Source organism: Parus major, chromosome 1 (genome assembly GCF_001522545.3).
Source record: "Parus major isolate Abel chromosome 1, Parus_major1.1, whole genome shotgun sequence".
NCBI classification, from domain to species: Eukaryota; Metazoa; Chordata; class Aves; order Passeriformes; family Paridae; genus Parus; species Parus major.
The window spans coordinates 10,471,335-10,495,726 of record NC_031768.1 but is presented as its reverse complement, the minus strand read 5'-3'; the positions used below and the strand labels follow the sequence as shown (position 1 = coordinate 10,495,726).

Genomic DNA, 24,392 nt, shown 5'->3' with positions numbered 1-24,392 from the left:
TGAGGTTTGACAGTGTGTTGACATTTAAGTTTTACAAATGTTAAACTGCTCATCTCCTTCTGTGCTCAAGAACTGGTGCTGTGGCTGAAATGTACCTGGCCATGGAGGCCATTAAACAAAACACTGCCAAAAGAGCTGAAAGATGGACTTTATTAGAATAATTAAAAACGTATGGCTATGAAATTAGTTAGGATAAACCTTCTTGATGGAATGGTAAAGAAGAAATGTAGTCTCTGGAATATGACTGTAGAAGACAGTATTTCTTTTCTATCTATCTATCTATCTATCTATCTATCTATCTATCTATCTATCTATCTATCTATCTATCTATCTTTCTATAGCAACCAGGTAATACAAAATATTAGAACATGAACCCTTTGTTAGAGCAAACAGCCTTTAAAATAAGTGCATTAAATTTTAGGAAGTTTCTGGATTTGTAATTTTATGGCTCTAACATTCTGCAGACATTACATCAGCTATCAAAGACACTACAACTACAGCAACTGTCCCAGAAGCACCACCACCCATCTTATAAGTTGTCCAAGTAGGCTGAGATCATAAAGATGTTGTTCATTATTTCAGACTTTCCTGTGAACAAGTTATTTTGGTTCATTTAGAAGCACTTTCTAACACTGGGAAAAATGGCTCATGAATTCATAAGCCTAACATCCTGCCCAGTTTACTGATTTATGTATTACTCTATGTCTTCATGGAAATTTACACTCTTACTGCTCATTTCACTGAACAATTAAAGAATACATATAAATCAAACTTCACTTCAAGGAACCTGTTGTACCCCAAGAAAGAAGTATGAAATAAACTCCAAAAGAAAGGTACCTCAAAGAAAGCAAGCAAGTAGGATTGTATGGTCTGTTTCAAATATGTAACCTGACAGATATGGCACAGGAAGGACATGAAGTCCTCTTCTATTTTGTTGTACAGATTAGAGACAATGCATTACAGAAAAAAAGAAATAAATGAAGGAACTCTAATGAATCAGATGACAGAAATCAATGAAAATATCCAGCTGCACTAGAAGGACAAAAAGTTACCATTTATGCAAGTGATGCATGCAATAGGTGTTGGGAAGGAACAGTCTCTTTGGCAAAGTATCAGTGAAATTAATTTTTGAATTTTGAGGGCAAATGTAAGGCAGTAGCAATAGTTTCAAGACCAGGAAAGCAGATACTATTTGAAATTCAGAGTGCTGTCAGTGAAAGACGGTGTACATTCAGAAATGGAACACAAGTTGAAATTACTTCTAATTTTCATGTAATATTTATTAGGACATATATATTTCTGCTTCAGGTCAATGCAGCCTTACTGTGAAAATAAATGGTTAACCTTTTCTCATGACTTCATCTCATGAGAGAAGACAGGATGTTAAATAAAACAGTAAAATAACAGTTAAAAAAACAGTACAAGGTTTATTTAAATACCTGCACACCTCCCCAAGGATGTGCAGTGTTCCAGCTTCTCCACATCCCTTCAAGAGGAGTGGAGAACTGGAGAGTGAACTGTGCTGGGAATGTGCAGGTGCCTATGGAAGGCTACACAAAGATTGAAGTGTCTTTGGCTCCTGCTCCCACTGCTGGACCTGCTCTCCTTATATCTCTGACAGCACAGAATTTTGCAGCCCCACAACTCAGACAACTTTCCCCGTGCATCACAACCCACTCCAAACCTGAAAACTCCTGCAGGTGGTTGCTTTGTAGCAGCACAAGCCAGCACTGGTAAGGCATTGAAAAGGGGACAACAGCTGACATGGGATAAAAACAAACCAACCCCAACACACATGAGAAGAGAAAAAATACATCTTCAATCACCACTTACAGGCTGAGTTTTCAGTTGTCCAATCCTGTTACAAAATTCATGAACCAGAATACATATTTATGGGGAAAAAACCCAAACCCTTTCTGTTATTTGCAAATACAGTAGAAATCTAGCAAAAACTTAAGTACAGTTTGGGTTTTATTTTTAGTTATTATTATGATCTCTTATTTAAGATTCCCATACAGGAAGAGTTATAAATTGTAAAGACTATCCCAACAAATTTTCAATTAAATAACTAAATTAATGTAGAGAAATTTAATTAAAGCTGCACTGGTTTTTACAAATACAGTTAATTAAGCTGCTATCTAAAATTAAATCTCACCCAAACTCCTTTTACATTGCTGCAGCTCATCAGATACAGATATAATTAAAATTCTAGAAGTTCACCTATGCATCAAAATACTCAAAAAAGAAAGAAAGAAAATCCACAACCAAAAGCTGCTGAAGCAGTTTGAGAGGCTGCTGCTTTAATGGGATTTATACAGTCCTCAGAGTGGGAAGACAGCACATAAAACCCCCTCAGAAACAAATCTAGGTTTTCAAATCTGCACAGATTTTTCATGTAGTGTAACAGGCCGAGAACCTTTGAAGATTTTCCACAAGTGGAGGGTAACAGATTGACATGACCAGGAAGCAGGGAGATAAATCCTGCTGACTTTATATGTGCCTTCCATTGAAGTAAGCAGGACCAGCACAGGTAAGGCACACAACACTTATTGCATTTATATCCAGGAGCAGATGTGAGAAGGGAAAAATCTGCTTTTTCCTAACTGGAAAATCTCAGGTTTTCTGGTAGCCTGAATGACTCCCTTTCCTTTCTGACTGTTTCTGCTCAGACACAGGCTGGTTTGTTTCATTGGTCAGTTAAATGCAGAGCTATTTTTCAGGTGACAGTGACTCAAAATCACCACATGTATTTTAAATAACAAATAAACATTAAACATGAACATTTTAGGTTTTGGCTGATCCAGAGAAAGATGTTCAGGATGCTGGGAGGTCTGTCAATGCATTACTTAGGATCAGAGAGCAGTCTTTGAAGAGTTACTTTTAGAGTGAGAGTATTAACAGAAATACAGTTCAAGACTATGATTTATTGCAAATAAGAGTGATTTTTCTATTAAAAAGGGCATATGCTATAGCAAAACAAATGGTCACTAAACCAGTATGGGCAGCCAGAACTCAGACTGGGAGCTGGTCATTTGAACAGCTCCATCTGTGTGTGGCAGCAAGTGTGAGCTCATGGTAGCCACGTTACCCCCACACAGGGAGATCCCTCTGGAGAACTGAGAGCATGCAAAAATATAAAAAAGTAAAATTATAAATAAAATTATAAATTGTATATAAATTACAAAAAAATTTTAAAAATTATTAAAAATACAAAAAGGTAAAATTATCCTCTGGTGCTAAAGGCACAATGCTGAAACACAAAAATATGTGCCAACATTTTCATGACAGGTATTTATTTTTTCTCTGTTAGAAAAAATATGCAGAAGATAAACATTGACCACATTTTTCATAATACAGCATGCATAAAATCCTCTTTTGGGAAAAACACAGATGGGAATCCCATGTCTAATGTCATGGAATTGAGGGTTTGGAATTGAAACCCCAAACTTTTATCTGAAAAAATTTAAGCAGGAAGATGATTCAAGGTCTGAATATTTGTTTCCAACTTGCAGCAAAAGCATCTCCTTAGATAAATAAGAAAATCACGTGCAATTCTCTTTAAAATATAAATTCATATAGGTTTACAGACTTCCACAGGGTTTAAAATTAGCATCTAAAGTACAAGATACAATTGCCCTATCATTTTATGTGGAGTAAGAAAAAGGAAAAGAAAAAGCAACAGACCTCCAGAGTATGATAATAAAATAAAATTTAAAAGATCTATGAGCTCCCTTTTGAAGACCCATCTCTCCTTAGAAGGGAAGGAAATCATTAACTTTTTTTTGTGTATCAAAAATTAATGTGTTTCCTTTCTTGCATAGTAAAATGTGGAGAATCTACACAAATAACAAAGAGTAAAAATCCACAGAAGCTTGGAAATTGAACAACCAGTGATAATCTATCTTTCTGCAGGTACTTTGTATCACCCTCTTACCTTGAGCTTGCAGCGGAACAAGACCCTGGCAAATTGCTATAATCTCCTTTAACCCTAATCACCATTTTAATCAGAAAAAGGTGGGGCAGCTGGAATTTGTACAGCAAGCAAAATTGTCATTCTATTTGCTAAATACACAGAGTGTGCAGCTAAAAGGTTGAAATGGTTCAAACTTTTATTGTCTTCAGAATATTGCATTTCAGCATTAAGAGTTGACAAGAAGAAGAAAATAAAATTATGAGACTGTCTGTTTTGAAGAGCTTTAGAGGTCTGCTTAGACCATGGCTGCATCTTTCACTAACTCTGATATTAAGAGATTTCTTGGGAAAAGAAAAGGTTATAATTCATGCAACTGCCAGGTCTAAAAGCCTACCTCACCTCACATTGCACTTTTCCTCTCTCTATCCCTCTATTTTCTTCTAATTTCAGATTATAAATTTCCTTGCTGTGTTCTCTATTTATTTGTTTAACGTTTTCCTTCCTAGCCTTTTCTTAATAAGTAGTGGTATGATTGTAGATGGTGTGACAGACAAGGAGAAGCTTATATGAAGAAGAAGAAAGGAAGCTTCAAGGAGAAAAAGAGCAACGAGAGAAACTAAAAGGAGCATCAAGGAGATTGTAGGCAGGGGAAGATTAAAGGAAAATGCAGCAGACAACTGTGATTTTCAGCTATAAAGGATTCAGCAGCTGTCATTAAAAACCTGCAGCTCTGCTTGAGACATATTGATCACATTATTTCAATGTTTTCTGTACAACTTCCCTCTGTTTACTTCAAATTATAGCAATACTCACAATAATACTTATCTCAAATTTCTCTTTTTTGACAAAGACTGTCCTGTATTTCTCCCTTTTTTCTTTTTCCAGAAAGGGCTGCTGAACTTTCAGTGCTCTACTCACCTTGTCACTAACACATAAATATCAAAATACTCTTCATGCTAAAGAGGAGGTATTTTTCACACTTTTCTAATTTTTTTTATTTTTTCTTTTGGGAGCCATTTATATATACAACTCCTTTAATATTTTAGAAACCTCCTGGAATAAGTATCCCTATAGGGCCTGTGAAGGTAACAGAGAAGGCATTATCTCTGTATTTACAGAGTACTGGAGACTTGTAACCAATCCTGGAAAAACTGTAGAACATCATTAGAGTGTGGACAACTGGAGGAGATTTGTTTCTAGATGACTTAGGACTTCTAACCCATTTTTCACACAGCATCTTTGTACTGATAGCCAAAAAAACCCCAAACCATTTCTAAATATTCAAACACTTCTTTTGATAAGTACTAAGTCCTTATCTTCCAACTGAGTGTGTCTCAAGCTTAATTTTTTTAAGCTATCTCACAAGTCTTAATCACATAGGTCCTTTTAAATACCTTGTAATCTAAAATATAAATGTCAAAGAGCAAAAATGCATGAAGTAGGAAGATTCATGTCTGCCACATACCTCCTCTTGTAATACCCTTTGTAGAGGTATTTTTTTTTTTACATATTAAAATTAACTGTATTAGTTTAAACCATAGAATTACATTAGATTTTGGGCAAAAGGGAGAAGGGCAAAAAAGATGAGAAAAGAGCACATTCATAATGTCTTTTGCTTTCAAGCACAAAGCCAATACCTTCCAAAGGGTTCTCATTCCACACTGAGAAAAGAAAAAAATGTCCCTTACATCATGTCTTTCCCTTTAGGTGCATTAATGACATTTTTGTTCTGATGTGACTATTGTAAGAATCAAAATGCCTCGGCCTTAGGGGTTACTTTTTATTTTTTATAATGCACCAAACTCACAAACCTTCGTAGAAAATAGAATACTCTTAATTATGAATAAATTAACTAAATTAGCAACATGAGATGGATATGAAATTAGAGGACTGTTAATTGAAACTGCAAACACAGCTGTATACAGCTTAGAGATGAATCACACCAGTAATGACACAGATGTTTATAAAATGTGATTATGTTTAGCAGGAGCATACTATTGAAACTCCCCAGCCTATTCTTATATTGTGTCATTGAAATGGTTTTTAAATCCATGAACACCAGGAATCAGAATCTCAGGGATGGCAAATTAGGCTCCCTGGATATGTGAATTAGTGTTGTCTGAATGTCAGCAATTTAATTCTCCAGCTTTCAAAGAATGTAGAAATGGAGCCAAAAACAAACATCTGTTAGTTATATTCTTATTCAGAAAAAAAATATAATTAAAATCTCTGGCAAGTTAGAGCCTATCTGAATATGAGCAGGACAGTGAAATACAGTATCTCTGTGTGAATATACTGATCGTGTAATTAATATAACACAAGAGTTCAAGAAATCCACTTTCTATACAACCTTGAATACATCTTTTTGGAGCTATCCCTACAAAGTGCTAGAAGGATCAGGAACAAGTGATATCTCCTGTCTAAAGATTCAAGAATAGATTAGCTTCCTAAAGACAGCAAACCAGGCTTTTAATTCTTCCAACTTTTACATCATTCCTAGGGCGTTCTTCAATAAATTGTACAATAATAAAGGTGTTGGGGATTTTCTCTGGCAGAAAAAGGCACAAATGTTGCTCCTGGGTCACCTGAGGATATCTGAGCTGAGCAGGCTCAGCAGGGACAGCAGACAGCCCAGCTGGGAGGGATGGCAGAGCAGACAAAGCCAGCGGTCCATGGGGGCTTCATTTCCAACACAGCCGTGTAAAGTCTGCAGTGGTAGCTCTCATTCCACGGTGTTAGCACTGAGCACCCACAACAGCACCTAATGCTGCGTTAAACAGTCTGTGATTTGTTTCCTGCAACAGTTCCCAGACTAACAGAAGCAGATTTTACAACATCAGTTGTAACCACGCTTTCAGTGAGAGATCATTCATCATTTCATTTCAAGATCACAGTTTGTGTCCAGCACTGTAGTGTAGCTCACATCACAAAGACACTGTTATCTGATTCAGGAGCCTTGGCCTATATAAGGGTATTTATTAACCCTTTATTTATTTATTTAAGGGTATTTATTAACCTATTTATTGACCCTATATAAGGGTACTTATTAACACAAATTTACATGAAGCAGAGGTTGTTTTTCTAGCCCCCTTTTCAAGGCAATGGGACAGATCATTGAATTCTGTAACTATCAGAACTACATTAAACTAAAAGCAAAAACTATCAGTAAAACTAAAACTTACACCTACTCAACACAATGCCATTATAATTCAGCTAAAATTTGTAAATGTAGTTCTGATCCATAAATGGACACTCACCTGAAAACATGTAAATTCACGCACAAGATAATTAAAATAATTTGAAAAAAAATTACACAGAGTGTCATTGGCAAAACTGAAATAATCAGCATGACCTGGCACTGTTAAACATCACAGGCTTATCCCATCAGCTGTGGGAAATATTGAGCACAGTCTAACGATGTGGAGGCACAGTGTCGAGACAGAAAAGTGGAGATCATAAAATTGGATTTGCCTCTGTCTTTCTGAAACTTTATTGGATGGGAGCTGACCTCCTATTCACTGGTGAAGAAAAAAGGATTAGATCCTGACTTTTTAAAAGAGGAAGCTTGCTCAATTTCTGCAACAGACCATACCAGTCTGACAGTGTTTCACAGGTCATTCATAGCTGAATAAAGTTATGGAGGTTTTATGAGAAAAATGTAACCCCTTTCTCATTAGAGGTAAACCCAGGCAGATTCAGGGATATATTGCAGGTAGCTATGACAACAGATGTGCAACCCAAATTCAGTTATCTTAGTTTTCTGGCTGGCAAAAGTACAGATAAAATCAACTCAGGATTTGAAATGTGATGTTTTGAGATAAGGAACCGTAATGCCTGGATATACAAAAAGCACAAAACCATTTTATGAAAGACACAGCCTTCTTTTTCTTCTGAATGCCCCAAAAAACACTACACTGAAACAGCACTCCGTTATCAGCTACATGTCAGCTAATTAATTAGGATAGAACTGATTGTTTTTACTGATGAAAGAGTCATAAATGAGGGTACTGAAAGGAAAGGACACAAAACACTTGAGGATGGTATGAGAAATCAGAGGAATTAAAGTGAAAACATCCAACAAAATGAATATGCTACCTACAGATGTAATCTTAGGATTATTTTTCTGGATTAATGCTAATTTATTTGGGTTTAAAAAAAACTGAACTGTGGTAGGGAAACACCTTTGAACACCTGAGAAAACGGAAGGGAAAAATGACCTGAGTCTTCTTACTTGAAGCTCCCCCCAAAAATGTCATACCCTAAAGAATTCATTTCCACAAACAGGAATTGGATGTTGATCTTTCCAGGTACAAAAGAAATAAAAAATGAACACTAATAAAACCTGAAATTGCAAGCTCTGGGTCAATAATTGTAATTCATACTATGTTTGTTCTATAACCAAGGGGTATATTTCTAAACTTTATTGCAGTATCAGTGTTTTATAAAATAACAAGCACAAGAATTGAACAGCTTAGATGAACCACAGGATAAGCACACTGAGAAACACCTTCTGCCTGTGTTGTGCTGGCTGGATCCAAATTAGGAAAGACTTTATAGAAGATTTTGCATACACATAACAGAATTTGAGCCATTTTAATTATAAAGTGCTCTCCTCTACAGCAAACATACCATTACATCACTTCCATACTGCACATAGTTTTCTATACAAGGGTACAACACTCAGCTTTACTCAGACCATGTTGAAAACTGCAGTGGCAACTTTAGAGAGCATCTTGTAAAAATATTTTTAAAATTACACACATAATCTTCCATAAAGGCTGGTTTCAAATCTGTGTCACAACTTAATGCCACTGACATTTTTAGTATTTTAAATACTATTATTAACAGTACTTCTAAAATAGCAAAAAAAATTCCTACTTAGTCTCTCTGAAGCAAAAAGATATAAAAAATATAGCACAAAGTACTACCTAGCTGAAAGACTGCAAAAGCTTTCTGTAACCTGAAAGTAGATGGCCTGACATAAAACTATTTGCAGTGATATAACATATAATTGATATGTCAGAAAGACACAAAATTACTCAACAAAGAAATAAGAAAGGCCAACATTAACCTTCTGCACTGGAAATGTGTATATTATTTCCTTTCCTTGGGCTTTTAATCACTTCAAATGAAGTTTCTTGTAAAAAAAACACATCATTTCAGAAGAAGGGATTAGTGAAAATGGGGAGAAAGAGAAATATGTTTTGCCAGTTTTACATTCTCCCTCTAAAACCCTTTAACAATACTTTGGCACTGGTGCTTGGAATCTGAGGGGTTTTATATTGCTTTCAATCCAAGGGTATTCATTAAGGTTTCATTGAGTTACAAGCCTCTGAAAATCACATTAGAGAGCCTTTACTGGGCAGCTCTTAAATTCAGTGAATGCTCTATCTGCAACAAACGTGTTCCACATTCAAAGCAAACTTTGTACATCTGCTCCAACCTCATTTCAAAGCAGGCAGGCGTCAATGGGCAGAGGATCTGTGCCAGCAGCGTGGTCCCCTCCAGGGTGGGAGCAGGAGCACAAATTGCAAGGATCCATCAGCCTTCTGGTGTCACTGCATCCTGCCCTGACCCACCCTATGCATTCCTGTCCTCTCCTACTGCTTTAGCAAAATCTAACCTGCAAATTAGGAGCTCTGACAGTTGATAGCATTTTGGGAAGGAAAAGGAGCAGAAGCTAGGACTGGAGATTGACTTATGATTGCAAGGTTCTTTTCTGTTTTGTCCTTGTTTGCTTTCACTAGTCTGAGTGCTGCTAACTTTGTGCACTTCCCAGCTATTCCCCCTCACACATTCTTACCTTAAACAAGCCTATTTTTTCATAATAAGCAGCCTAAACATGGCTGATTGGAATAAGGTCACACACCTGTAAAGGTGTTGAAAAAATCAGGCCATATTCTTTCAATTTGTACAAGAAAAAACTCAAAGCTATCTGGGCAATTTTGGAATCCAAGGTAAAATCTCCTAACTCCTGTAGTCTACACCTCTGTATAGGACTGAAAGCCAGAGCTTTAATTCTTCAAATGCAACTTCCACACTCCTTGTCAAAGGGACATCTACAGAAACTATTTCAAATAATGTTTTTGAGATAATGTGGTATTACAGATCATGAACACTAAGGAATGCAGTTTCAGTGGTGGTTAGTAAATAAATTAAAGAGCTATAACCTGGATGATTTAGCTAAAACTACTTGACTGAAACCAAACAGAACTAGTGGGTGTTGGTTTCCAGTGAATATATTCCCAACAGTATCACAACCTCTGTTTTCCTCAGTATCCTAAATATAGTCTGGTATGAGTCATATGGATGTGTGCTGCCAAACATAATCTATAACTGCTGACAGGTGGAAGTAAATTGTTCTACTCTTCCTTTATAAGGAAATGAGACTTACATATATCAACTAATATGCCCATTCTTTTCCTATCATTTATCCATCAAATAGATAAATGGGGCATCTTACAGAATATATTGTATATGCAAAGGTTGTACAAGAGAGTGCTAAATTCAAGATTCACGTGTAACTTTGTCTTACTTTTGATAAATTTTAGGTGCTTTTCTTTTCACATATAAACAGCATAACTCAGCTTTTATAACCCCCACACTCACACACACTTATGAGAAACAAAAAAATACATCGAAAGAAATCTACAGATTCATATTGTAACGAGAATATAAAGTATGATAAATCGCTATTCTTCTGCATGGTTCTTCCAAACATCTTCATAGAGAACAAAATTTCAGAGTAAAGGAAGTCAAAAGAGGCGAACAAAACTCTCAAAATGAATGCACCTCCTTTACAAAAAATGATTAAAGCAGTTGCAATTTCCCACAAAGTAAAATTCATCACACACATCATAAATTTAGTAAGATTTTATTAGTTTTCCTGCTGTCATGTCTATGGATGATAACTATTCCTGTTTATAGTTACACACTTGCTTTCACTGACTGCCCTAAAGATGCCACAATGAAGGTGTCCTTCTAATTTAGGAAGGAATATTTCCAATTTTTGACACAGACTTCATTAGCAGAATTGAATCCTAGTCCTGACAGCTGGCCTTCCTCCACTAACTTACAGAAATAAATAAATTGGATTTGTAAAGAACGAATCACTGCAAAATGAATTCTATATGCATAATTTTGCAGACAAACATTGAGAAAATCTGAGACTCAATTTAACAGAAATGGAAGAAAAATGCTTGGGTCTATGACTTCTGCAGCCAACTGGCATAGCCAATTAAACAAATAAGAGACCATTAAAGAGCTGTAACAATTGTGGTTTTGGCAGAAGTTCCTGTTCTCATGGAACATACAAACCAACATTTTAACTGAGTAGTCTGATGGGAAAACTCAACTTCCAAAAAGGATCAAAATCTCCCTCTGCTGGGAAGATGAAATCTGCAACTACAAAATAATTTCAAATTTCAAGGCTGAAAAGCACCATGATTTTAGTAGTGACTTAGCTACTGTAGCTGTAACTGAGATATAATTTTGGGTCCAGATATTTAGAAAAGTTGTCTCCCATTTTTTTTCAGCTACTAACAGATTACATATGTCAAAATACAGTTTAAAAAAGATGAAAAACCAAAGTAATAGAAACAAATTAGTTATTGAAATTAATGAAATATCCCAATGGAAAGAGAAACTGCTAAGGTAACAAAAAGGTAATATATAAATATAAAAATATAAAAATATAATGACCTTTTATATCGCCAATTCATTTAGACATTACTTAATCTCATACAGAGGAAGAAACATCTTTCTTGCTATTGTTGCATCATCTGTCAATCTATCAGCTTTAACCCCAGTTTACACTCGCTGTTTAAGGTTAAATAACTCTACTTGTAATTTAAGATATAGAACAATTTAAGGCCAATATTCTGTTTAAGTATATGACTAGAGTGACTAGAGCTTTCATGTATGAGGATCCTCTGCACTTCCAATTGGACAACTGAACTGTAAAGCAAGAGAGCATTTTTCTCTAAGAAAAATGACATAAGAGAATAGCCTTCATCACTTTCAAATTTTAATTCCGTGGTTTAGAAATGAAGTTTATTTCCTGAAACCATTAATACATACAATTTAAAAAAAGCAAACTTGGTTCAATTGAGCTGCAAGAGACCTGAAGAAGACATTTCTTTTACATAGGTATTTTTGTTGTTATTTCATTTTTTGGTAGGATATTTTTCTCAGAGAAGGCATGAAAGACAGAAGGCGAAGAAAAATGAAAAAAAGCCCAAACCTAAAACCTGCTACAATAGGTCACTGTTGATTTCAGCTTGTATATTGCTGCAAATTCCTTGGCTTGGTGTCCAACCCCTACAAAGAGCAAGGTGTGAGCTGAGGACAGCTGCCCACAATGCCTGTGACTCAGCTCTTTAGAGGTTCACTGGCCAGCAAGACTGTGATGCATAGTGACAATTTTACACTGATTTCAGGGAAGAAGGGATTTCCTTTTTGGCTTTTATATTCTTGATATTAGTACCTCTGGAAATAAAGATGGTAAGATTCATTCATATTTCTCACCAGAGATTGAAAGAATCAGCTAGTATTTGAGAAGCACACAAAAGAAGGTGGTTTTTGAAATAATTCATTGCAGCAATGTTTATTACATTAGTGTGCATTATGCAGCTCAGTAAAGAGCCTGTCCTCAGCAGAATACAAATAAAATGATGATATGACTTTAGATAACTGCCTCCAGGGGTACTAAAAGCCTGCTGGCTCTTCAAAGCTCCTGCAAGCAGACAATGCTCTTCAAGGGAACAGAATAATTGTCCAGTTGTGGCTGGGCCTTCTAACAAATGTCAGCATGTTTTTTACACCACAACAATCTTCAAACCCCCACATCCTGCAGAATCTTCTCTACTGGCACAAGATGAGCTGAGGAGTTAGGAATACTGAATACTTATGCTTGGTGACAATCATGATATATATGTATGTAAATCACAGAATTATAGAAAAGTTTAGATTGGAAAAGACCTTAGGCTGATTTAGCTCTAGGTTTTTGATGTGCTCAAAGACAACCACTCACAAACTACCAACTTTCAGAAGTAAAAGCTCTAGAGTATAAATACCATAGCAAAATATCCTAATAGATACATTTTTGGATGACAGACAGTTCTTACTGCATTTTTCAGCTTATTAAAGGTACTATTCTAAATAAAAGAAAACAAAGTTTGATTTAAACAAAAATATCTTTCTTGATAACTGAAGGCTATGTTCCCTGTGGGATACTTGTAAATTCTTTTACATGTCAGGAACTTTGCCCTTTGACCAGCATTATAGCAATCAGATCTCTGACTAAGTGAAATGGATATAACTCCCACCTATTTTAGGGGATTCCTGGCTCCCTAAATGTCAACTGGAAGTAAGCAAGGGCTTGCAAGACACATTCTACCCCAGGATGAGATCATTACATACACTGTTTGAAGCATGCATGAGAGCCCCTTGTGAAATTCATAACAAATAGCTCCTTGGAAACACTTCATCTCCTTTCATGTTTAAGAAAAATAAAAAGAAATGAACAGCATATTTTCCTCAAAACTACTCTATTAAAGGCATGAAACTACTCAAACTCCACAGAAGATGACACTGTTTTCAGTGACTGAGCTGAGTGCATCAGCTTTCATTAATGAAATGCACTCTACAAAACACTTCAAAAACAGGACTGGTTGAGTCTGTAAGTGGTTGAGGGTTTTCTGTACATTTTTGTACCAGTAATACTCTAGAGTATATTCACTACAATTGAATACAAACCAATTAATTAGCAAATTAATGGCAAACATGCCTTACTGCAAAAATACAAATGAAGTTCTGGGAAGATTCTGGAGGAATATTTGGTTCTATTCACTAAGAGCACCAATCTCACTGTAGAACCACTGTGAAATACTGAAAATGACTGACTACGACTGGCCTTATGAATATAAAGTAAATATAATATTAAACCTCTGTAAGATCTGGCTTAAGAAAACACATTTCCTCCTCTAATCTTATGTAAGTTCCCAGAGTTAATACAGAAACAAGTGAGACATGATTTCCTCCTTTACAAAATGCTCTTCAACTTTCCCATAACACTAGAATTCACTGGTGTTTTAGATGTGATAAATTTTATGTCTTTATGCACTTTTCCCACACATAACCAAGGATGGGTATCTTTCTGTCAAGCAATAGCACAGAATTCTCTGTTTTGTGATTTTCCTGCAGTGATATTTTCTGGAAAGTGGGGTACATGGATAAGAAATATTTTCCCCTTTAGGAATATAGCAAGGAGAGAGAGAACTAACCTTTGAGGAGGGAGAAAAAGAGAAGTAAACTAAGAAAAGAAACAAGGGGAGTACAGAGAAACAAAAACAAGAGAAATAAGGGAAGCTGGATGTGGAAAGACAGAGAAGAGTAGGAACACAGAAAGAACTGCTTTTTGAAAATAAGAATTAAGAGTAGCCTGAGAGAAAACACATCCAATGTATAAGAAAGACACATGAAAATAAACTGAAATATATATTTAAAAAAAAGATGAAAATACAAAAGCATAAAGTCAATATTTTAGGTGACATTAGCATAACAAAGGCAATTAATAAATAAATAAAACTCACAAAACCAACAGAATGAAAAATAAACATACTTGGACAACTGTAAAACCAGAAATAAACAGGAACACACCTAAGAAGGAAAATGGTTTTGCATGAAACAAAAACAATTTTCATTTTTGCTTTTCCTATCATGTGGCCAAAATTTCAGCTTTCTATAAAGGGTATCACATCTAACTGGAGTGCTGATCATAAAAAAATCTAGTCCTATGATGGAAAAATACATATTATACTAAAAAGTGCCATTGGGTGTGAGTGTCCAGCAGATCTTGTATGTAGAAGAGCTGGTCTTAATAATTGTATATTCATCATTCCAATTGATTTACTCTATTCCAGTCTATGCTATTTTATTCTCTCTTAACAAAAATGAGCTCTGCCTCTCAACACATTTCAAACTCTGCTCTCTTTTAAGTAGAAAAATTATATTATAGCAACAGATGCATCTTTCCTCTTTCCAAGGATCACATCTTGGCCTTTAGTATATCATAATCTTTCAAAGCTACTTATGTCTTTTCCCCTCAGGATGTGTTTAAAAATTTACTGGAGTGCTTTCACCTTATTCACTGTATCTTCCAGATGACATTTAAGTAAATATGAAAAAAGACAGTAAACCATAATATTTCAATTAACTGTCTATTCTATCTGCAATAACATCTCACCCTGACACACTGTCTCCAGGTATCTTCAGAGAAGATGAAAATTTTGTTTTCCAAATATCTGGATTTGACATATCAAACCAATAATTTACAGTGAAAGTTAATTGTTCATAATGTTTCCCAAGCTCTGTGGAAGAGAATGTATTATCTTTGAAATGTGTGCAAAACATGTGGCTTGCCCTTTACATTTTTAAACCATCTACCCTATCAGGTTGGGCCTCTGTCTAATGCATTTATGAATGGTAACAACAAAATATTTTCTTGGGCTTTCTTATCTTTCATTGCTTTGTACACCTTTGGTGCTATCCCATAGGGAACAACACACAGAGAAATAGAAATATTTACTTAAATGAAGCATAAAGAAAAAAGTAATGTGAAATATACCTGTAGCACCTTCCACCTTGTGTTTAGGTCTTCCACACAGCTGAGATTGTACTGGGAGAGTTGAATATCGGCGGGAGTGAAGCGGCGAGCGAGCTCATTGACGTGATGCACCTTTTCCTTAAGGGGAACAAGTTCTGCTCGATAAACCTGCGTGAATTATAAATATAAATATAAATACACTAACTTCAAAGACTATTGGCTCTGCTACCAGCTGATTAGTAACATAAAGATATTACATGCAAGCTGATACATACAGTCGTGATTCCATTACTGGTATGTTTATTTAACTTCATATGGACTTTAGTTCTCAAGTGTAAGGCCCAGCATTTCAGAAGGTGCTATGAATTTGGAACCTTCATAGCCACCTTTGGCCAGTTTAGCTGAATTTCTAACCAGCACACCCACTGGGAGGTGCACTGCAGAGCACACTTGTCTCCTGTTTCATCCTTTACTTGTGTGTAACTAGTTCAGTCAGGATGGATGGGAGTGATGAGTACAGTTTAACACAGGAAAACAGAGGAAAACAGCTGCTCCCAAATACAACAAATGGAAAAATGATGAAAGTTTTACAGACCCCTAATAATCCCAAACTGGCTTACATGACTCATAGTTAAAAGAAAAAACAAAAAAATGTTTCTTTTAAGATAATCTTAAAACTATGCATAAAAGCAGTTTAGCTAATAATTTCATTAATGTATGTTAAAACCAGAATCTGCTAGTTACAAACTTATTTTAAAATCAGCAACCTGATGAGGATGTCTCCATGATATATCTGGGTACATTCAGATAAATTCAGGGCACCATGAGTTTCTCAGAGGAATCTCTATGTACTTTTTCCACTGCTCCATATCTATCTTTTCTAAGGAGACATTTATGAATTTTTAATGTGATAAAATATGTCAAAATGTAACAATGAGTCGTTTCTAAGGGAAAAATTCTGTCATCCTCGGGATCATGTTTTCCTACCATATGAAGTCTGCACACAAAGGCAGAATAATTCACTTGCTATATTAGTCTGCTCTATAGCTCCTTTCTCTCAGCAGTTTTAATATAAACCCCTGTGGTCTGCATTTCATTTTAGATCATCAAATAACCTGAAATTATTGCCTAGTAATCTTTTCATCAACACATGATGCAAAATAAGGTACAAAAAGGTAAAAAAAGCCCATCCTCTGTGAACTTTAAGAATGAATAATATGAAGACATTCATAGACCTTAGAATGCCATGAAGAGCACTAAAGGTAAACATCACTGAAAATTTGTTCCTCAAATGTCTTTTAAAAGCTGATTTGACTTCCATCAATTATGTTAAATTACCCTGCAACATAAGGAGTTAGACTGACTTCAGTGGTACTTGTACAATGAATGACTGCAATGATCAATATTTAAAATACACCATCAGAAGGGATGTGTATTTTGTAAATGAAGTGCAGAGAACTATGCAAATGCCACAATGTCAGAGAAGATGCATACATCAAGTTCATGACATAACAGTTGACTTCCCCATTTCTCCAGTTTTATACCACTGGAGTAGAACTGACATTACTGGTGAGAACTGATTTACAATTTAGTGCTGAGCAAGGTCTGAAATACAAAGAAAAGGAAGACAGCTCACGTTTGGTTTTACCCTAGAGAGTTATATATGTGCTTACCCTGAACTTTTTAGTTAGCAATTGAGTTCAGAGAACAAACAACATGTTGTAAAAGTAGACATTTGTTGTTGTAAAGTAAAGGCCTCAAAGGCTGAAGAAATATATACACCTCTCTCTGAGCACTTCACTTACAAATGGTTGTTTTACTGTTTTTTTCCTTGTGATCTGCTGTTTTCAAGCCCCAAGGTGCCTGGTCATGACTCTGTGGCTTACATTTGGGATGATCAACTCAGTTCCTCCCATGCTGCTTCCTTTCCAAGGTGAGAGACCACCACTAATCTAGAGTTATCAATGACCACTTTGCATAAAATATAGATATACATGTGTATATATTAGATATAACGGAAAAGATATAATAAAGGTAATATATAATAAAAATTAAATACACAAAATAAATGTATATCTAAACTAAAAAACACTGAGAGAATAAATGCCAATCAATAGATGCAAAGATCAGTTCCTAGACTACAATGCACTTTAATGCAGTTCTTGTACTAAATTGAGTTAACTTTCTATTATTTGTATGGGATTAGGATCAGGTCTCTGATTGAAAAATATCACTGCTTAAGCAAAGCACACAGGCCTTATAAAACACTTGTTTTTAAACATATTTTAACTTAACTAGCTGATTTCAGACCAATTATTTGCATCTATATTGTGGACTTGAAAGTACTGGTCTCCCTTGCATACCACCATTAATTATTAGGTAAATCACACAGCCTTTATATCTATTAAAGTGAAATAGAAATAGAAATAGAAAATCTTTCATAATTAGCATGTTTTTTGACTGTAAGTTATTTTACAGACCTGAAAGGCTACGACACAGAAGCAACCCACACTGAAAGAAATGAAATAGACATGGAAGTAGAGAAGAAAACTCATCTTCTGCCTTCTGTTCAATCAATGTCCTAATTAATTTTTTTTGTACTGCAAGGATAATGATTTGTGCAGTGTGATAATATTATTCCAGTGCACAAAATACTACAGCTTTTGCCTTTAAATTCAATATTCTGCTTTCTATTATTGCTAAGTCTGAATTTTTGCTGGTGTTTTTATTAGCTGGCCAAATCCAAACATGATAAACAGCAAGAACAAAAAAAAGTATGCCAGTCAATGAACAGCTAGCTAATTAATGCCAGTAAGCTTACAATTAGAAAACTGTAGACAGAAAAGAGAAAAATAACCACAGAAAGATTTGGAATATGACTTTATATTATTAAGAAGTCAGCAACTGCAAGTCTTCTTTAAGCAATAAAAACAACCAGTCCATCAGTCAGCATACATGATTCTAGAGCTAAGCATCTGTAGAAGCAGAAATTTAGAGTTTTTACTGGAAATGTGTTACAGAAATATTTATATTTCTAATAATAATTTTGTATAATACAAGACTGGTTGATTTTTTAAATTTTTTTTCTTCTGCAAAAAAAAACATTAAACAGATAACAGGTTTATATTAAAAAAAAATTCTATTGCTGGTAATTTAAAAACAAACATACATGGTGAGTAGTAGTGTATTACCATCACAAGGAGATGTATCCATTAAATTGCTCAGAGTGCAAATGAGTTCACAGTATGAACAGTGATAGGACAACCAGCCCCAAATTATCTTCATTATAACTGTCCTTATGCAAGACAGAATTTCAATGGTTTGTGATACTGTGGGTGGTAGATTGGATTTTAAATGATCTGTACAGTCTTGTTAGAAAACATTTCAAAATGCCTTGGAAAATGAACAAGGACTCCAGAAGACACATCCCACAGACATCCTAACCAGACAAATACTGAAAGTCTAGGGAACACACTGGCTGTAATCAGCCAGATGAAAAGCTCATCTTGCCCAGTCCCTTGTCTGAAAGTAGCCAATACAACTGCTCAAGGAGGAAAGTAAGGGAAAAGCATCAGCTCCCCTGTCCCTTGTACTCTTCCAGCTCAGCAACTTGAGTCTCAGAGGTCATGGAGCCAGAAGCTGTACTTTAATGTCAAACACGTCTTGATGGAATCTTTTCCAAGGAATCACACACTTGATTTTTGGACTAACATAGGCTTTTATGATCTAAAATATCCTATGGTAAGTTTAGTATTTGGGTTAAAGATTTTTTTAAACCTATTTCTAGAGACCCACTTGTGACCTTCCCTAAATCTTAACTCATAAGAGACAGAGATCAACCACTCCTAGTGGGCTTTGTGCTGTGTCAGGCTGTACAAGACCTACATCATGCTTTTTCCTTCTTTATGCTTAAGACACAAATATTGAGATATATTTGTTTAAATGTGTGCATAAGGTATGTACATCTGAGAAAGTTACCTTTATATTTACATGGTTCTTTTATATTTCACAGCTAATCAGACCCAGGAGTTGAACATAATGTCAGGTTTTACTACAGGATGGCAAGAATCACATTCTGAATTGCAACAACAGGAATGAGCAGATTTTAATTGACTCTAAAGGGAGCCTAGGCAAGTAACACACATACAGACAGCTACCTGAAACCTGAAAAATAAAGACAAACCCCACTCCAACACCATTTATTCTGTCCTTGGATACCTTTTACCCAGTCTGTTATAACTGTTTTTAGATATGGGATCCCAAACACTTCCTACCATATACATGTTATAGGTACCACAGACACACTGTGACACCATGATATTTTCTGCTTTTTCAGTAATTTTCAGTAATTCCTCATTTGGCTTTCTGAACAATCCTGAGTATTGATGTGAAGTTTTCAGAGACTTCTGTTATGATTCCAAGACCTCTTTCATGGGTGCTAAAGGAATGTTTGAAAGGCCTAAAGAGGTCATTACTGTACACAGAAAGTTGGGATAGCTTTTTCTACATTTTTCTTGAGATTTATCAGCATTTGATTGTATCTGCCATCAGTTTTCCACCAGTCAGTACTGTGAAGGCTTTCCATAGCTGTTTGCAATCTGTCCTCACCTTACTTTGTATCATCAAGATGTGCCACTCCATTAAAAATTTTCTTTCCCAGTTCATTTATGTACATGCTGGACAGAGCAGGCCTTCTGGAGCACATCATCTTCCTCTTTGGGAAAACTGACCTGTGTTTTTAGTTTTCCGTATTTTACAGAAAATTATCAGATAATTGGTTATTTATCTAACACAAGACTTTTCCTATTGTCTCACTGGAAGACATCCTTAAGATCCCTGGGGAAAGGCAAATGGCCTATAGACCCTTAAACATAATGCTCATGTTTCCTTAAAGGCACAGTTGGAGATGTAAAGCACAAATACTTTTACAAAACTGTTATCTCTTCTATAGAATGTCCTTTTCCAGATTTCCTCCTCTCTTGGTCTACAGCCCTGACTACATGAACTATTTGAAATTTATCACCATGTGTGTCCCTCACCACTCCTCATTAAAACCCCCCTGATTTTAAATGAGAAAATGCTGTTAATAGACACAGCTATTTTACACTTCCATTAGAACACTTGACCAAACAGACATCTGGTTCTGGTGATTTAATGATCTTAATCAAGACAACTTGTTCCTTGTATTTTTGCTTCAAATAGGTTTCATTATTATTTTCTTTAGCCACCCCATCTTTCCAGGTTGTTCTGAATCCATTTGGATGCTATTGGATTGGTTCTCAGGATGCAATGCCTGTGCTGCCTTCACACACTTTGTCCTTTTGCTTCCTTTTTGTCAGGCTTCCTCATTTGTGTGCAGCCTTCTTTCTGAAAACTGAACACTGCTGTAGTGGATTTTTTGGATTATTTTTGTCCCTGCAGAGATGCTGACCTTTAGTTCATAATGATCCCTATTATGATAGCAATGTTTTGAACTTGCAGTGCTCAGTACCAAGCCAAATCTTTTCCCTACCGGTTATTCTCTTGGAATTTCTTATGTATGTTCTATTTAGTGCTGGAACTACAATTCCAAAAGGATTTTATGCTACTGTCTGTAATTACAGATCTGTTTCTAACATATTTTAGAAGATGCAGGATAAGCCTCCCAAAATTATTTGCAAGTCATTTTCTGCATATTTTCCATTAAATTTCTTTGTGCTTTGTGTAACCTATTCCAAGGTAGTAAAACCATCAGATAGCCCTCACCTCTTTCCAGAATACCAACTCTATTAATGAAAATTTGATGCTTAGGGTTTTTTTCATATGTCTTTTCTTCCACATTTCACGTACCATATGGGTGGTTTTACCCTATCTTTTATTTAAGGCACTCTAACACAGACTTCGTTTTCTTTGGAAGGCTGCCCAATGTTCAGAAGAGAGAAAAAAAACACCCTAGGTCGTTTTATTTAAAGATTCAGCAAAAGGGGAGGGCTTTTGTTAATGCCATGAAAAGGTTTGCTTTGTCTTTTAAGATTCATAAATTGGCTCCATAAAAATGGAAAGAAAATTTACTAGTCATTCAAGCAGAAGAGCAAAAAAAAGAAAACAAGCTTATCTCAATATCAGTATGATGTATTTTATACTAATTGCACATATTTATATATATATATATATATTTACATATATATAATATAGTATATATTTATAATATATGTAATCAATATGATATGATTTTCTAGCTTAATGGAGCTCTTGTTCCCAAATTCATGATAAAGTTCAGAAAGGAACAATGACACTACAACGCACATTTTCCATTTTTTAACCCCCTTTTCCCTCAGCCACATGTACAACTGCTGTCTGACAAGTCAAACAGAGAGTTCAAGAATCCAACCAAAATTGAATCAAGTGCCTGTAACTTCCAGCTCACTGGTGTTAATGGAATAGGGTGACTAAAGCCCATTAAGCCGTTTGGAAATACACCCTGAAGAGGAAATATATTCCCAGAACATTAAGTATTCCTAGTGCACAGAAGAAAACTAAAATGAGGACTGTTTTTTGTGACTATTGAAAAATGCCAATAGATCATTAAAAATACTTTTTTTCCATTTGCTGTCCTTATTCCTGTTGATCCAAACACCTACCATATATGTTTAGATGTAGTCCACAGCAGTGCTTTTTCAGAGCAAGTAGCATTTATGCAGCTGTATTAAGAGTATGAAATCATTGCTGCTTAGCATTCACCACACTCACAAAGGAAAATAACAGCATGCACATACAAGGTCATATATCCTTATGCACACCTCAGTAGTATTGAGATTGAGTTAAGCTATATTTGTCTCAAAAATTGTATTCAATAAACAGACAATATCTAATAATTATTTATTTGCAATTTGTCTGTAATTATTGAATAAGAAACTTAAAACAAGCTATTAAGTTTTCAATTATGATTTAAAATAGTCAGTTTTCCTATTGGCTCCTACTTACTTGCAACATTTATGGCGTGAAAAATATCTTGGGAGAGGACCCGTTTTGTGTGTTATTCTGTCCTTCATGCTCCTTAACAACACTTGGACTTGTAAACAGGTTTAAAAAAATCTGTGTGAGGCCATGTATGGACAATTACTCCACTACTATTGTGTGATATTTTTTCCCAGCTATATTGTCCTGAGTCACCCTGAACACACTGGTAAAAATCAAGACTCATTAGTGTTTCCCATACTCATGGGTGGATATCACCATGAATCTCACAGTGCACAGTACCCTTCTCTTGCTGCAAACAGGAGTTGAAAGAGACTTTAAAATTCATTTCACCAATCCATCAAATGATTTAAATGTTCAGTGCCAGCTTCTGGAAATGAGTCTCTATCTATTTGATTGTGGATGGAACTGGCACAATGCCTGTATAAGATGTTAAAGGCAATTTGGCATAATCTCTAGATTTTTATTTCTCAAATTTTATGGACTGGCAATTATAGCAACCAGCCTCTGATTTGAACACTATGTTTATGCTTAGAGCACAACATTGGAAATTAAAATTGATCCCGAAGTTAGTTTCCCCCAGAGACAGTAAAGACCTCAGTAGATTGTATCCTCTTCCACAAATGTTCATTTTTTCAAGCCTACACATGAGGAATTTGAAACATTTTTCTTAGCTTTTTATAAAGGAACAAAAAAATAGAATAATTTGAAAATCATTTTTAGTTCTCTAGCAACGGCATTTACTATTTAAGCAGTTCATATCTTGTCTTTATACAAGACTAAACATTGCAGCAACTGTATTTAGGAATTAAATGTTTTGCACTTCTTAATAAACTTTTCAGGACCATGCAAGCTCGGACATGCACAAAAACTGAAGGCAAGAACACAAATTGCTTACTGTTGTTAGTGTTTTAATGCATAATGGTTTCTAAATTATTTTGTATGTCTACAGAAATCATTGCAAAGGCATGCATTAATTTTTTTTTTCATTCTCACAAAACTCTAAACTGTCATTAAAGACTGGCTGAAGCTGAAGGCAGCTCCTGAGATCATCTAGCCCAGCCCTTTTGCTCAGAGCAGGGCCAGCTGCCCAGGACCATGTCCAGTCAGATTTTAAATATCTCCAATGGTCAAGATTTCCCCACTTCTCTGGGCAGCCTGTGCCAGTGTTTGAACAGCCACAGGTGTTTCTTCTCAAATTCAGGTGGAACTTGATGGGTTTTAGTTTTTGCCCATTGTCTCTTCTGTCAGTGGACAGTACTAAGAAGAGTCCAGCTTTCTCTTCATTCCCTCTCATCAGGAATTGATACACATTGGTAAGACATTGAGCTGCCTTGAGTCTCAAGGCTGAGCTGTCCCAGTTCTCTCAGCCCCTCCTCACTGGAAAGATTCTTCAATCTTGTGACCATTTCTGTGGCCCTGCACAGGACCTGTTCCAGTGAAATCCATACCTCTCTCATAGCCCAGAGCCCAAAACTGGTCCCAGCCCTCCAGATGTGACCAAGGCTGAGCAGAGAGGAGGGACCACCCCCCTCAACCTGCTGGCCATGTTCTGTCTAATGCACCTCGGGGTGCTGTCAGCCTTCTTTGCCATGAAGGTATGTGTGAGAGACATAAAGATCACAATTTATTCAGATGCTGTTAAGACCACTGAAGGACTTTGTCACTGCAGCAAACCATGCAAAGAAGCAACTGCTCATCTGTGACCACCAAAGCCCATCCCATCCCATCCCAAATACGCATTCTGGATTTTTGAAATTTGGACTGTGAGTTAATCCACCTGACAGGAACTCGAGGTAAGATAATGGTGGTACTATTGTCCAGTCATCTCAGGTCTAAGGAAAGGTAAATGAAGCTGGGGAGCAGGAGTCTGTGGGAAGGCCAGCTCAGCAGCTGTGCTGGTAGCCAGCTGTGGCT

At 35.9% G+C, this 24,392-nt stretch overlaps 1 protein-coding gene across 13 annotated transcripts in view; it reads right to left on the bottom strand.

Annotated features, from left to right (window-relative positions):
• Nucleotides 1-24,392, bottom strand: part of DMD (dystrophin) — a 1,134,919-nt gene that overhangs the window by 143,608 nt on the left and 966,919 nt on the right. For all 13 annotated transcript variants that reach the window (XM_015620877.3, XM_015620912.3, XM_015620930.3 and 10 more), the window contains one exon: nucleotides 15,540-15,686. In XM_015620877.3, coding sequence (XP_015476363.1) covers nucleotides 15,540-15,686 — 147 coding nt within the window. The remainder of the gene's footprint in view (nucleotides 1-15,539; nucleotides 15,687-24,392) is intronic.